General features: G+C 31.6%; 2 protein-coding genes across 2 annotated transcripts; both read right to left on the bottom strand.

Annotated features, from left to right (window-relative positions):
* Window positions 1–11,269: 11,269 nt before the first annotated feature.
* Window positions 11,270–12,598, bottom strand: LOC131842635 (uncharacterized). The gene has a single exon (XM_059191208.1). The coding sequence runs from the start codon at window positions 12,596–12,598 to the stop codon at window positions 11,270–11,272; it is 1,329 nt and encodes a 442-aa protein (XP_059047191.1).
* Window positions 12,599–13,370: 772 nt separating this feature from the next.
* On the bottom strand, window positions 13,371–16,466 carry LOC131842634 (uncharacterized). Its single transcript, XM_059191207.1, has 2 exons — window positions 15,832–16,466; window positions 13,371–15,237 (listed from the first exon to the last, which is right to left on the bottom strand). Exons 1-2 carry the CDS (start codon window positions 16,464–16,466, stop codon window positions 13,371–13,373), a joined length of 2,502 nt encoding a protein of 833 aa, XP_059047190.1.
* Between the last annotated feature and the right edge of the window lie 364 nt (window positions 16,467–16,830).

Genomic DNA, 16,830 nt, shown 5'->3' with positions numbered 1-16,830 from the left:
GTAAAATTACGGAACTGTAACTGTGTCAAATAAAACATTTAGGATTTTGTTCCACAAAAATATTAATGTCAGTTTAATCATGCGTGTTTTATATTAAGAAAAACAATATTTCGATTAAAACCTATAACAGTACATGTTATTAGTTCGCCTGAATGATACTTTAAATTCATCACATAGGTTTATTAATCTTACTCTAATAATGAAATATTATATTTAATTAAAATTTGTTTTAGTTTTGATGCAAATATTAAAAAAAAACAAACAAATGAAAATACTGTCGCATGAGAATACGCAAAAAAATAAACAAATAAAACTAAGGTTGAATTGAGAACAGGATGTTGTAGTAAAATATGTATCTATACATGTTTCCACGAAGCGACTGTTTGACTAGAAATATATGTGAAAAGAATCCTTACTTATATCATAAATTTAGACATTAACTGTCTGTTTATTTGTTATCTTTTCAGAGCGGTAACGGTTGACCGCATCTTAATGAAATTTGGCGTGAAAATATTGTTATAGGCTATATTTTAGCTCTAAATGTAATCTGCAAGGAATAATGATATCGGAAGTGAAAGTTTGTGTTTACAATTATTATGTGAGAAATATTGGACAGCCAAATTCATAGACAGTTGTTTATTCACTTTTTATTATTGTTTGAGTATACAGATTTAGATTCTTATTTGAAATAAAATTCAGTGCCCTGAATTATTTTATTATCAAAACTTAAATAAGTTAGAAATATTTATAAAAAATCACTTAAGAATTTTGAACGATACGCCGTTTAAGGTTTTGCACCTCGTTTGTAATAGGCGGCGCGGCGATTGTAGCAGTGTTTGTTTATTAATCTCTACACTTTTTATTCGACCTACTCTAATGCTGTTGGGATCTCTAGACTGTATGAAAATCGAGCTTATAGTGTCAAACAAACATCCTACGAAGTGCGCCGTATGCATAGCACATTATATTGAGAGTAAATGATAACCTGACTGAAAATAATAATATGGGTACTAATAACAACTTCTGTTTTTCTTTTATCGTCCATGAATTTTTGACTACTTAAGCATTAGGTTATGTACATAATTAAATATTTATGTATAAATGTCGTCTATTTTATTTCACACTGAATTAAAGTGCATTGACAGTCCGATAAGTATTTCAACAAGTTTGGATAGAATCTTAATTTTTTTTTAATGTTTAAAGTAATATCTCCTTTATATATAAATATAAAATTAAATGCTTTCGAATATGTTTCGAATAGCAAATTGAATCTCAGTATAATCCTACTGACAGCAAGTAAGCAAATCATGTCATCATTTTTTATTGTATGATTACATTTAAGACACGAATACGCTAAGTGTGACTTTCAGGGTTTTAGTAAAATGGGTAGGGATGAGAGCGGATTTTCGTGATCTAAAATTGGATCTAGCCGATCGGGGTATGTACGCCGTATAGAAGACCATTGTCAAACAACATTGTTTTCGCAGTGTCGGGTCCTTTCTATATGTTAGGTTAACGAATGTCCTTGAGAAATGGATTTATTAGTATCTGAATTATCGAGTAGTAGTATTAAAAAAAATTTTGTTAGCATAAATTGTCGTTAGCTCAAATTGATTCCATGTCAATATCGTACTTACGAAAATGTGTCTGTCTTATTATTTGTTATTTTATGACTACGACATTTCATTACCTATTTTACGAGTTTATTTTTCTTTTATATAAAAAAATAAACTCGTAAAATAGGTAATGAAAATTGAAGTAACTGTAGTAATATTATAAATCTGAAAGTATATCAGTCTATTTGAAAAGTTTATATATAAAATTATATAAAAGGAAATACAGTTTTAAACTTATTATTTTATTTCCACATATTAGAAGTGACCAAACTCTGACAAATGATTAATGATACGTTACACAGTAGTGAGATTCATTCATCTCTTCCGGAATGGAACCCTAAAAATAACATATCAATCACGCTACTAAGGTTAAGTAACCACTCTAAATGGGTTGTCAACGGATAATCAAGTCTCTTATATAAATTGCTAGATGTAGAGGTGTACGGACCCAAGCAGACATTAAGGGACACAAGCAAATTGTACAGAATGTGGCAGATAAGTGAAATTTATGTGTAATGATATCGGCTCTTGGCCTTTGTATCAGTATATTTGCTTCGATAGCGTAAATAGATACGCCCTAATTTATGTGGGTTGACAATTTGTTACAAATTAGACCAGATAATGTACAAGTGAGAGCGATTTATCTGTTGTGTATGTTTATGCATAACTTATAATATTCATTATCGGTGGACCAGCGGTCTAATACACTGTTTTAATTCCGATGGTGGCATATTCGATTCATCGCACGACACGACCATTTGTAGTTATGACTATGATTGTTTGTATTGGTGTTTTCTATGTATTACGTATATATATATACAAGCTCTGCTTACTTTGAAACTAGATGGCGCTCTTTGAATTGTCCTGAGTTGTTATCATTTACATTGAAAAGTATAATTATCTGTTTAACTGTTTGTTATCTTTCCATAAATTAATGGCTCAACGGATCATAATAAATAAAGTTTGATGCGAAGATATCAAAGGAATCTTTTATCTTAGAAAAAACAAACTCGCAGGCCACATCTGGTTTTTTTATGGATTTCATAAGATGGTTGTGGTGGAGTAAATGCAAAAATAAAATTATAACGCAATGCTGCTTTAATTAAACTATAATATTTATGACCCATATATCCCATTATTGGTCAATAAACTATAACAAATTACAACTGTGGTACACATTGAAACTATTGTTTCAAAAGACAATAACAAACTAGATCTGTATATGATCTCATACAATAACTTTAGCAATATATCACTTTTCCAAATGAGTTTGGTCTGTAATAACAATAAATTTATAATAAGCTCGTATATCTTTCCGATATAATTTTAATGTTGATGTTTTTTCTGATACTAATACTGATTTCAATTTTAATAATTAAGATAGCAAATAGTTTTTCGCAAATTATTACACAATTACATGTTCGAATTCTAATAAAAGGCACTATAATAGGTTACGTAATTCTATTAAATTCGTAATTCTATTAATTTCGTAATTCTATTGGCTATTAAATCGTAGTACATATTATGCTTAAATTATGAGTATGAAAAATAAATTAAATTGTGCATGACTTTGTTTTGGGTAAACATTCACATTTTTAGTATTATAATTAAAAAAAATTGTATTTATAATATTAAATTATTTATTTTTGCATTACCAACTGTATTAAATCTTTTTTATAAAAATAAAAAAAATATGTAAGACACATTCATTTTTTATTTTTGATTACGGTCATTTGCCTAAAGATTTGCTTTTACTATTTATTAAACTGTGAATTCTTACCAAGTTAACAAACTAATAAACATATTTGAAAGGAAATCGTGAGTTGGACTTGACAAATATTATTTTATAATTTTAATTATTATTATTGCATTATAACCAATCTTACTCTTTATATTGCCTTACATCATCTTTTTGTTATCTCGTTTTTAATTGTTTATTTAAACAGAAATATTTAATGAAAATAAAAACTCTTTCTACATATATTCGAACATGTAGAAAGAGTTTTCGTGTTCACAGAGTTACCTTGCCTATGCAGAAATTCCCATAGGTCTTTGTGTTCCGTCTTGCCTTAACTTGAATTCAACTTAGTGAGCCAGCCTAAATATTTCTATAATGTATTTTGTTTTATTTAACCAAAATTAAGGCTTTGTACAAAGTTTACTTTGGTAACATCGTAGTTAACTAAGAATAGTAAAATAATTATAATGCTTTCACCAAAAATTGGCGTCCATTTATTATTTCACATGTAAATGCATATACAGGAATTGTTCATTAGAAACAGACCCGGGATACTTACGGTGATCAAATGGCGATTAGTTGGGGCTCCGCCACCTGCTGCTCATCATAAATCTCACTCATTGTTATTAATTATTGTTGTTATTTATGGTACTATATAATATACCGTTACATACTATTCAAATACAACTGTAATAGTGGTACATAGTTTATAGAAATGAGGGATAGTTAGCCGTTATTGTTCTTTTTTCTGATATGTAGAGAGTACTACTACGATTTTTTTTCTATTCTATCATTTAAAACATTAGCAACAACCAACATTAACATTAAAACATAGCCTATCGACGGAAGTATCTATTTAATTAAAAAAAAACCCTATAAGCATATATTGTAAATCAACTTTAAATCCACAATTTTTGTTTTCAAACTTGGATCTCAGACCCTTTTAAAAAATAACCTGATATCTCATATTTCTAGTAGATAGAATAATATCTCGTATTGATTGTATGAAAAGGGAAACTACAAGATAAATAATTATTTTATAGTTTCTGTGAGCAGAATTAACACTGAATATAGATGATATAACTGAATTAACTTATGTTCATAAGATATAATTATTCGTACATGTAAATTCGAAAATGTAAATGCTTCCACATTCAATTGAAGATCAATGTAACATTTGTGTTGATGGTGCAATCGTGTTTGATCAAATTCACATAGCCTAGGCCGTCGTAACACTGAACCTGAACCGTCGTGTACTGATAGATTATTATTAATAATACATCACCAATCGTCTGAAATCCATACCAATGTTATAAATGCGAAACTGTATCTGTTATCTGTCTGTTTGTTACATTTTCACGAATATATATGACAGAAAGGCCATTAATGAAATTTGACATAAAGTTACACTGTAACACGTGGACGAATATAGTCTGCATTTTATCAAAAAAGAGCAGATGGAATTAAAGGAAGCAGTTAGTGTGGTATAACAATTTCTATACCAGTTACTTAATATGTTATGACAGCGAAATTGTGGGCACAGCTAATAGGTACTATATCAGTTAGAAATCAAATACACATCATGTATTTTTTCTAATAAAACAACGATTTTCAGCCTTCAAAAAATTATCACGTGAGATCGTACGACGCCCCCGGAATAGTATGTCCTCATACTGCAAAAATTAAAATTTGATTAAAATAATGCTTTGAAAGATCTACTAAAAAAATTCAGTCGAATAAAATGTCATACAAAATTTTACAGAGTAGAAATTGTTCTCCTATAAGTAACATGTGTTGAAGACCAAAAATACCGTGCTAGTACGAGATTTCACGTATCGTTGGCATCCCTGAAAGCGATACACACATAATATAGAATAATCCAGAACACCGCAAAGTCGTAACATAGAAATCACCTCGGCGGTCGTCTAGCGGCACGTTATTACAGTCTCATATGTTCGGCGGCGGGCCACACGTGGGGGTGTTAATCTCATTAGGCAGTGTCGCGGTTCAGCCACTTGTTTTCATTTATAACGGAATGGCCGTCATTATAGCATAGAGCGAAGTGCTGTTAGCCATTATACCTTAAAATGAGCATTACTCTTGGTTTCGTCTTACAGTTTCGTTTCAAGTCTACAGTTAGGCTGGCTTTCCACAGTGCGGTAAGATAAGCAAAGGCGAATTGTGACGCTTTAAATGTTGCTTTGATCTACCTGAAACAAAGTAACGTGAAGGACAGCGCCAACTTAGGAAAATATCAAGGAGAACTGTTGTAGAACTATAACTTAAGTGAACAAAATAGAAGAAATGTATATACAATTTTAAAGTCTTACCTATTATGAATACGTTCACATGATTATAGTATAAGATTTCTTAATAATTATATACTTCGATACAATAGTACGGTTTGGATTAAAAATGTTAATAAACATCTGCATAAGCATCTGCTTTAAGTATAAAAAATACACTTAGCACTTTACAAAACTCATTGTTTATTTATTTATAATTATTATTATTTTAACAGCACTTAAAAAGTCATATATGAAATTATAGGATTAAATAGCCTATATAGGAAGCATCTATTCAATGTACAAGCACCATTAGATATTATGTTACTTTGTATGTTCTTATCCATTTCCTCAATTTCATATGTCGAAATAGATCCTTCAAACACTTGCGTGATAACTGAAAATAAAAGCTAATCCCTTATATTTCCAGTGGATAGTCAGCATAAAGTCTCGTATTCAATGTCAGAAAGGGAAAACTGTACAAGGGAAATGTTTTATGGTATTTGTGAACAGAATTAACTGAGATGAAAAAATAAGGATATAGAAAAACTAAATGAGCTGACGCGGAGACTGGGAGCCTCTATTATTCTATGTCATTTATCCCCGAGTTTGCTTAATTTCTTCCACCCAATTATTTTACTCATTTTACCTGAACTAGTTGTACAATTCTTGGTTGGATGGAGCCGATGCAAGGGCTTTACTTTAATATAATTAGATCCCTAATAAAAAAACTTGTCTGTAAGAAATTGTTATCGTAATAAGTTGACACTCAAGGCAAATTATTATGTTAAAACAATAACAATAAAAATAATATGTTTAAAATAAAATAAACAGTAGTTGTATATGTACATTGCATAAACTGTTATAATATGTAAGTCGAAAGTAAATAAATTATTAAGGCTCTAAAGATAAAAAATCATGGCGATAGTTGAAACTTGTTACGAGTACGTCAAGGTATCAATAATGCACCATACGTATACGGTTCAATTTAAATGTTATATTGCCACTTAGTAATAGCCAGGTCGCAACATACAAAGGAAAAGTCATCCGGCAACATTGTTTTAAATGTAAAGGAAGGTAACATGTTACGTATTATTATACTTTTAGGATTGCAAAAAAAACATATTTGGCTTTGGATATTTACTTGCATATCGATATAGTAAACATGATAATGAGAAAGTACATATTATAGTTCTCATTTTATAATATTATTATTATTAATACCAATTTATCAGTGTATGCAGATATGTTTTAGTAAAGTTTAAAATAATTTTCAACTCATTTACTCTGTCGAGTAAAATAAAGGATAGGCACAATTTCGCTACACACATATAAATATGCGAAAGTTTTAGGACAGAAAAGGAAAACATGTAAGCTATCCTAAACAAAACGACAAGGGTAAAGCCAGAATGATAATGTAAAAGTTAAGAGGATTGATTTTTTCGTTAATTAAAGCTATTTAAAGCAACCGTGCTTCGTCTCGCTGATAAAATGAAATATTTTTGTTATACCGCAGTCACAAGACATAGTTCTGAATTCATTTCAACGAAATGAAAATTCCCGACTGGATTGAAGTGACATACGACTTGAAATTAGCGTAATAACTAAAATTATGATAGTCGCTTTTTGTTCCTACAGATCTTCCGCGAGAGAATTTTAAGATGGCCGGGCTTTTACGAGTGTCGTATTTCTAAATTCTTAGTCTCGGCCAATGAAAAGGAACGCATTATGGGCGCACTTTAAATTCTCGTTCGGATGGTTTTTCCTTAAAAACGTAGGTAGCAACCGCAGCTGTTACCCTGATTATGCTAACGATAATGTGACACTAACTCTGAATTACTGCGCCACAGCTGAAGTTGTTCCTGTAATCCACCTTTCAACCTTCCGTGTGAGTTATTGAAAATTCCCCCCCTATAAAGCTCATTAAGAACATATTTATTAGCCAAGAGAATGCTACTTTAGAATTTTTAGGCGCATTTGCTCTATTATAACAAACTACTATTACCTGCCGCTTTTATACTGAAACCTTATTAAACCGTTTTGATAAGAATATTTTTTCGTTGTATCCTTGCTCCTACCTCCATATCTAATATCATGTAATAACATATCTTATTCCTATGTATGAAGCAATGCGTGATTAAATTGCTTCTATTGCTGTAGTCGTTTGTATTGGTATCTCTGTCTCGCCTATTTCAGTCACCAAGCAGCATTTCTTGTAGACATTGTTTCGGTTGAAGTGTTAATAAGGGTTAAAGAAGAATAAGGTGGTGAAATTACAGTACATGGAGTCGTGACATCATAGTAATTGAGAAAGACAATGCATGAGTGGTATCATGGGCGTCTCATGATAACATGATATCAGTGATGCCCTTCAAGTACACATGTATATATAGGCGACGGTTAGACAATACCTTACCTTATTACGAAATGTAAGCGTAATATAAAAATCGTAACAGTTTAACTGGCTAGGTTATTTATATTTTTATGTATTAGATATAAGAGTATTCGAATCGTTTGACACCGTCTAAGTAAGGGTAGTAGTAATGGCGGCTGGTGTGAAGTTTTCTTGGCAATCTAGGTTTTAAGCTCGTTTTATGTGCACAAATAGATTCGCGGCCGGATGCGCTGCAACGTGGTCCACTTTATTGCACCATAAATCCTTATCTGACTCGGTTTTTGTACCGCCTGCCATGGGTTTTGTACTGCTTGCTCCGTTTCATGGTGCAGATTAGAAACATTTTATGCTCGTGTAAATATACGAACACACCTGTATGTTAAATTACTACGCCTCCCTATTATCATTGTAACTGCAAAAAGTTGTATTCGTAGGTTTAGGTGAATCAAATGTGAAGTAGCATTTAAGAGTTGTTTGGTATATACAGAAAATAAGTCGGATTCTATTGCACTCGCTTGTATGGGTTTGCGCCCAGAGTGTCTGTCTGACCCATCAATAGATGTGAACATAGCTTTGGAGATGGCTTGAAGGTTAAGGGAATATTTTAATAATAACTTCCTGTAGCTTATCATATAAGTGCCATTTAGATTATGTTCCTTTGAATAATTATTTTCGAAAAGTTTAAATGGTATTATAAAAAAAAAATCAAATAGTTATACAATCTTTGTCAGTTATGATCCAAGAGAATTTTATAATTTCAGTATTAGTGAAAGACAAAGAATTGTCGATATGTATGGTATTTGGTATCTAAATATTTGGTATTCATAATATTGTTAATAAATATCTGTCTAAGATAAAATAGAGAGTGGTAGATAAGATTAAGAGCGAGATTAGCGAGTAACGCTATTAATGCATCATGCTGCTAGTTATGTATAGCTGTGTTTTTGTAATCATAACAAATAACAATTTTTTGCACGTATAATAACTATAAGTGGATCAAACTTATTTCTCTACAATATTATGAATGTATCTTATGTTATCCTTATGCTATTTTGGTAAAAGTATGTAAAGTACTTTGTATTTAATTATTAGATAATTAAATTACCTTTGTTGTTTCCATGTCACAATATTATTAGTTCAATGGTACCTATAAAATATTTAATCCTTGTATACTATAAATATGCTATGAGTATTTTACTGAAAGATTAGAAGTTTTTATGTATAATAATTTTATGTAATTCATATTTTTATTTCCTTTTTGCCTCAAAGAATTTCATATTAATATTTAATATTGCCAATTTTCTATTAGTGTATATACTTTGACAAAATCAAAGGAATATTACAGTTTGCGATATTAAAAATATTTCTTTTTGCTTTTTCTAAAATATAAAAGGATATAGCAACGTTCAAACCAACGGGTAATTGGTTATTTGAGGATCTTGGCAGTTTATACTCGTGTTTTACCTTATCCCACCATCTTGTGATATCAGTTTTGATTCCCGTAGTCGAAGTATTTAGCTATTTATTTAACACTATTTCTCATTAAATATTCTAAATAATAAAGTCTATTACTACTACGTAAAGTGTGAGAAGTATATACTAAGTAAAAAACAATCAATAAGATTATACATGCAGAGATGTGCCGAATATGTTTTTATAGTAAGTGTTGTTGAACTAATGATAGACATAAAACAAAGAAATATTCGCCAATCACTGGCGACGTCTTAAATGAATAAAGAGAAACTTTTCAGAATCATTATTTACTACTGTTATAGGTAGTAGTAGTAGTGGAAAATGATGATTCTGATATGTTCATGTTATTGTTTCATAAGTGTTAAATATTAAATTTATTAATCGTAAATGCAAAAATAAATAAAGGAAGTCGCTATAAATGCTAACTGGGCCGTTGGACCCGAAATTCGTTTCCAGTTATATCCCATGTTGATTCTTTGGCTGGTTTTAATTATTTTTCCATTCTAATCGCATTACGTTCTGTCATTTGAAATTTAAATTCGTTTGTGATGGGATACGACTGTAGCGAGATGTAAAAATAGTAAAATGCTTTCAGAAAAATCTTAACAGCTTACAGACTAAAATACCTATTCATTATTATCATATACTAAATATTTTTCTATGTAAGCTGTTGAAATCGTTAGTCTGAAATAAAATTTCAATTTAATTTGCTTTTATACTTTATATTATTCAAATGTATTTTTGTATTGCCGTTAATAGTTTTAGGCTTAGATTATTCAATGAATTTTCAACACATATTATCTGCTATTTTGTGTTGAAATATTAATTGAGAGACTGAGGTCAATTAACTATACTATCATTTTTTTTATCTTTTCTGATGCGTGTCTCGTAGTGTATTTTCATTATAACTTTATATATATATATTGTTATAATTATGCTAACTACATTATCATCACTGTAGTTAGCAGAATATCGAAAGATTCGAAATTTAATGAGACACTGTTAAAACGAATTATATAATGTTAAAACGACCTATACCATCGCGGCTCCCCTCCATAATTCTATAATGTTGACCATTTTCTATCTTTAAGTTATTAATTACTGATATATTTTAATTACTTTTATGGATAATATTTTATCTACAAGATTAATTAATTTAGCAATGTGAATATGCCAGCATTGGAGATTTTTTTTATATACTTGTAATTATACACATATATATATACGTGATTTTTTTATATACTGGTAAACAAGTTGTTCGCCTATCTAATGGTAATAGCATAGATAACATAATATGGCAATAGACAATCGTTGTTTACATAAAGAAACAGCATGACAGTACGTTATACGTCATCATTTCTGGCCCTTGACACTCCTCATACGTTGCCTTTATATATTTCGGAGAACTATGAGGATTTGCCATCTTACTCGGTATTTTGCATTGTCTTATGCTTTTATACTGTAAGTGTGAAATTTTAACAATAATGTATGTGTCTTCGCTAACACATCGGAGTTTCAAATGAAACCCAAATTTGCTTTTAATATTGAATTTTAATAATTATTTTTAACAATTTTGAGGAGACCGATTGATTTTTGTAGACGAAGAAAAAGTGAGAGAATACAAAATAACGCAGGTACATCGAAAACAAATCCAATGCGCCTGTGCACATTTAAATAGCAACTTTTTGCAGTTAAAATAGATTGCGTTCAAGAGTGTTGAAGGAGTGCCGGAACATCTTCCCGCCACCTTGAAAGGCTTCTTTCAATATTTAAAATCCTCTTCATTTGGTAGAGGACAAAATCGAACTAGAGGGCGTCGTAGACATCCTCCTGCAGTTTTGACATCAGCTACACGCGAAATGCCGTCTGGTCCAGGGAATAAACGTAATACTCGTCCCAGTTTCCAACACAAAGGAGGTAAGTAATCTTCTTGAATAATGACTAAGTCTCCAATTTTCAATTTTGCAGTATTGGTCTTCCATTTTGTTCTTTGCTGCAGCTCCGATATATATTCTTTCTGCCATCTGTTCCAAAAATGCTGACGTAATTTCTCAATTCTTTGGTATCTTTGCAAATTGTTTTCTTTGTAGTCTTGTAGATTGGGGGAAGGCAGTGCACGCAACGGTCTTCCAATGAGAAAGTGCCCTGGAGTGAGACAAAGGAAATCATCGGGAGAGGACGACAGAGGATATAGGGGACGGCTGTTCAAAATCGCCTCTACTTGAGAAAATAAAGTTAAAATCTCTTCGAAAGTTAGGTGACTATTTCCGATCACGCGTCTTATGTAATATTTAGAATTCTTTACGCCGGCTTCCCAGAGCCCGCCAAAGTGAGGAGAATAAGGTGGTGTGAATTTAAATTGAATTTGCTCTTGATTGGCAAAATGACGTAAAGAATCTTTATTGTCCTTTAAAAAGTTATTTATTTCTTTAGCGGCAGCAACGAAATTACGACCGTTGTCACAGAAGATCTCTGCTGGCTTTCCTCGACGCGCTATAAATCGTCGAAGTGTCATAAGGAATGCATCTTTTGACAAGTCACTGACTCCTTCTAAATGGATACATTTGTATCGTAAACAAATAAACAAGCATAAATAGCACTTGATAAGTTTATTACCCCGACCTTTACGATTAATTATGTAAAATGGACCGGCAAAATCTATACCGACCGACAGAAAGGGAAAATTTGGTGTTACCCTTTGTAGTGGTAACTCGCCCATTTTAGGATGGAGAGTAGTACCTCTAGCACGTCTGCAAACTACGCACTTATTAGCTGTTCGTCTTGCCAAATGTCTGCCACCGATAGGCCAAATGATTTCTCGAACCGTAGCTAAAAGAAGCTGTGGTCCAGCATGCATATTTTGCAGATGTTCTTTTTCGAAATAAAGTTTAGTTAAATGATGAGTTGAATGCAATAGAATGGGATGTTTTTTCTCATACGGATAATCAGACGTTTCCAATCGACCGCCGACTCGCATTACATTATCCTTGTCCATAAATGGAGATAAAGGTAATAGTTTTGATTTAGTACTAAGCTGTTTGTTTTTTAGTAATAATTCATATTCAATAGGGAATGTTTGTTTTTGAGCCATAGCACAAAGTAATATAAAAGACTCATTAAATTCTTCTAATGACAAATTACCGTATTTTTTATTTGTAGAATTTTTAGTATTATAAATAAAACGTCTAACATAAGCAAATATTCTTATAATTTTATCTAATTTTGAATATCTTTCAAATTTTATTACAGGTTCAGCAACAACTACAGGATTCGACTTCACTTCAGGTAAGTTTACAACTATTTTATTATTTTTTAATTTGGGCCATTTTGTTTTATTTTCAGATAAAAATTGCGGACCAAACCACCACAGCTTCATAGACACCAGCCTGCCTGCATCAACGCCCCTGGATATCAAATCCGCCGGATTGGAATCAGTCGGAACATAACGCCACGATGATGCTACAGTTTTTTCCTGAATTTCGTTTATGCGATTAGCAACAAAAGTTTTTAACTTGGTAACATCACTATTAATCCAAGAAATTACTATACTGGAGTCACACCAGTGGATTACATTATTTGGTTTGTATCGTAGGGATTCTATAACCGTTCCACTAAGCCTAGCCGCTAAAAGAGCAGCACAAAGCTCTAAGCGTGGCATAGTTATTGGTTTTATTGGTGATACTTTAGATTTGGAACATAATAATTTAACAGATACCCTATTATTAGCGTCTATGGATCGCATGTAAATACATGCACCGTATGCTGCCTGAGAAGCATCACTAAATGAGTGTAGTTCTATTTCGATTGGATTATTGCATAGAACTAATCTTGGTACTTGAAATTCTTTGAGATACTGTATATTGTCACAATATTTTTGCCAGCTCTCTCTGAATCTTTTCTTTCCATAAATTTTGCATAATAATTTTTGGTTGTATGATACAAGGGCTTAAAAGTCCAAGAGGATCAAATATTTGGAATGAAATTGATAAAATATTTCTTTTAGTCACCATGTTACATTTAGGTATATTTTTTAGTGGAAAATTTAGACTATCGCTAGAAGGATTCCAGCCAAGCCCGAGGGTGCTAGTTGATTCACTAATTGTCAAATTATCTTGTGAATTAGATGAATTATTTTCAAATATAACTTTAGAATTGCCTTTAAATTTTCTTAAATTAAAACAACCATTACTTAATGCCTTTGTTACTGAATGTTTTATGTAGCGTAATTGCTCTTCATCGTCACAACCTGTGATGAGATCGTCGATATAAAAGTCCTTTTTTATAATGGTTTTGATAAGTTCATCATTCTGCTCCTCACCGATTTGCCAAATACATCGAGTGCTTAAATAACTAGCACTTGCAGTCCCGTAAGTGACAGTATTAAGACTCAATGTTTGTATGGGTTCAGACTCATCTCCTCTCCATAATATTAGTTGCAGCGCCCGATCATTTTCGTTTACTTCAACTTGGCGATACATCTTCTCTATGTCGCCACATAAAAGATATTTATATTGTCTGCTTCTAATTAATATGGAGAAGAGAGAATCCTGCATATTTGGACCCACCATCAAAATATCGTTGAGAGCATATCCTGATGATGTGGAAGCAGAACCGTCAAAAACAACACGGAGCTTTGTGGACTCGCTACTTTCCTTCATGACTGCATGGTGACATAAATAGTATGAATTAAGTGATTTTACAAAATTTAAATTTGATAAATGACCTAACTCTGTATACTCATTGATAAATTTTGCGTAATCGATTTTTAGAGATGGATTTCGTCTAAATCTTCTTTCTAAATTTAGTAGTCTCCTTTTAGCAAGATTATAGGAATCTCCAAGACAATCGGGAGTGTCATGTAAAGGTAATCTGACGCAAAATCTACCTGTATTTAGACGAGTCGTGTTTGATACGAAATGTTTTTCGCATAGTTTTTCGTTTTTACTGAGAATTGGCCTTTTAGGAAGCTCTTCGATTTCCCAGAATTTAGGAATGATATCATCTATATCATTGTATGATGATTTAGTTAAAGCATGATTGCAATATATTTTGTTATATTTTTTATTTTTAGAAGGAATGGGACCAGATATTATCCAGCCAAATTTTGAATTTATCAATTTAGGACCCCTTTCACCGATACACCGAGTTTCATTACCTATTATTTCCCAAAAGACATCAGCTCCTAGCAGAACATCGATACAGGCAGGTTTGTGAAATACAGGATCGGCCAGAGGCAAGTTTTCAGGTAAGTTAATATTTTGTATATTTATAGGAGCTTTAGGAATCTCACTTGTTATTTTGTCTAAGACTAAGCACGATAAATTTAGTTGATAAGAACTGTTTAATGATTTTAGTTGCGTTGTACATGTTTCTATAATATTATTTGTACAGTTATTACCTATGCCAATAACTCTTATAGTATCTATATGATTTGAATTTAGAGATAATTTTTCCTTTAGAGATTTACTAATAAATGAAGACTGACTTCCGCAATCTAAAAGCACACGAATTTTCTCTGATTGGTTTGTAGATGGATTACAAACTTCCACTAATGCTGTAGAGAGTATAACTTGATTTGGTGTTTGATTATGAAAGTTAACTACTGTATCATTATCTCTCACAGCGGCGTTACTTTTAATCTCTTTTAGAGGATTATGAAGTAAACTATTATGCCTTTGCTTACATATTCTGCAAGGTCCCATACGACAATCACTTAATGGATGGCCTTGTCTTAAACAATTTGGACATAACTTATATGTGGACACTTCCGTTAATCTATCTTGTATGCTCTTAGATTTGAATACGGAACAATCATATATTTTATGATTTTCATTACATATGATACATAGGTATTTATTACTATTTTGATTAATACTAGTAAAAGACTTTGTATATGAAGTACGATTATGATGTGAGCTTGGAGAATTTATTTTATTTGTATTATTAATAGGTATAGAATGACGAGAATTTGTGGGTATATTTTTATGAAAGTTATTATCATTTTTATTATGAGTCAAAGACTCCAAGACATCGGCACGATCATTTAGAAATTTATAAAATTCTTTTAAAGTGGGAACATCGTCGAGAGTATTTCTATGTTCCTCCCATTTAATTAATGTTATATTGTCTAATTTAGTAGACAACATATAGATCAATAATATATCCCAGTGATCTGTCGGTTGGTCTAAGCAGGCCAACGCACGCAAGTTTTTAGTTACATGATCCACTAAGAATCTCAGCGACCTGTCAGATTCGCGACCGAGTGGTTGTATATTAAATAATGATTTAAGATGATGATTAATTAATGATCTTTTGTTATTATACCTATCGCAAATAATTTTCCATGCCTCAGAATAATTAGCAGATGACACTTCGAGATTAGAAATAATTCTAGCTGCATCTCCCTCTAAATATGATGTAAGATAATGAAACTTATGAATGGGTGAGATGCGGCTATTGTTATGAATTAAGCTTTCATAGGAATCACGAAATTCTAGCCACCGCAAATAAGAACCGTCGTACTTAGAAATTTGGATTTGCGGGAGCTTAAAGCTCGTTTCTTGATGATCGTGAAAGCACTGAGACTGATCTTTAGCATTATCAGTATGAGCCTCGACTAAAGTTTTAGCAGTTGCGATGCCAATTATAATATCACGTTCAATATTGTCACGTTCTTCAATTTCGAAATCAATATTATCTGCATTTAAAACTTCAATGTCGCTTTGTAAGTTATCAAATTTTATAGACAACCCTTCAAATTTAGTTATTTTGATGTTTAATTCTGCTAATTCAATATTAGAAAATTGATCTTGATCCTTTAATTGTGACAAATAATTTTTAAATTTTGTTATCTGTCCCTTTATTGAGCTACGCTTTGTAACTAATTCTTTTAAATTACTTCGTATTGTACCTAATGAAGATTGTGATAATGACAACGCATTTGTCTCTTTATCGGTCATTTTGCAAAACAAGTATTAGTTGTTATTATATTGAATTAGGTTTAAGTATAATTTGTGACTATTTATAATTATTGTAATCAAGTAAGAAAGAAAACAAATAAAATTCTCACGCTCCTTGCTTTGGCTACCACTGCTCAGCGAAACCGGCGATGCTCACGCAGCTGCTTAACGTCGCGCTGTCACTCAATGCACAGCTCAACCCCGCGCGCAGCGATAGATGTCACTGGAATTAGTCGGCAAAATTACGTTAGAACATTGTAATAACTGACCTAAATTTTAATACGGATACCTACCCGTTTAGTTTGCTTAATATTGGAAATCAACTATTTTAATATTTATTGAGTTTAAATATAATAATGTTACT

This window comes from Achroia grisella, unplaced genomic scaffold (assembly GCF_030625045.1).
Source record: "Achroia grisella isolate CSIRO2021 unplaced genomic scaffold, CSIRO_AGI_Agris_v1 utg241, whole genome shotgun sequence".
Classification (NCBI taxonomy): Eukaryota; Metazoa; Arthropoda; class Insecta; order Lepidoptera; family Pyralidae; genus Achroia; species Achroia grisella.
The sequence above is the reverse complement of the archived record's forward strand: the minus strand, read 5'-3'. Positions and strand labels throughout refer to the sequence as shown.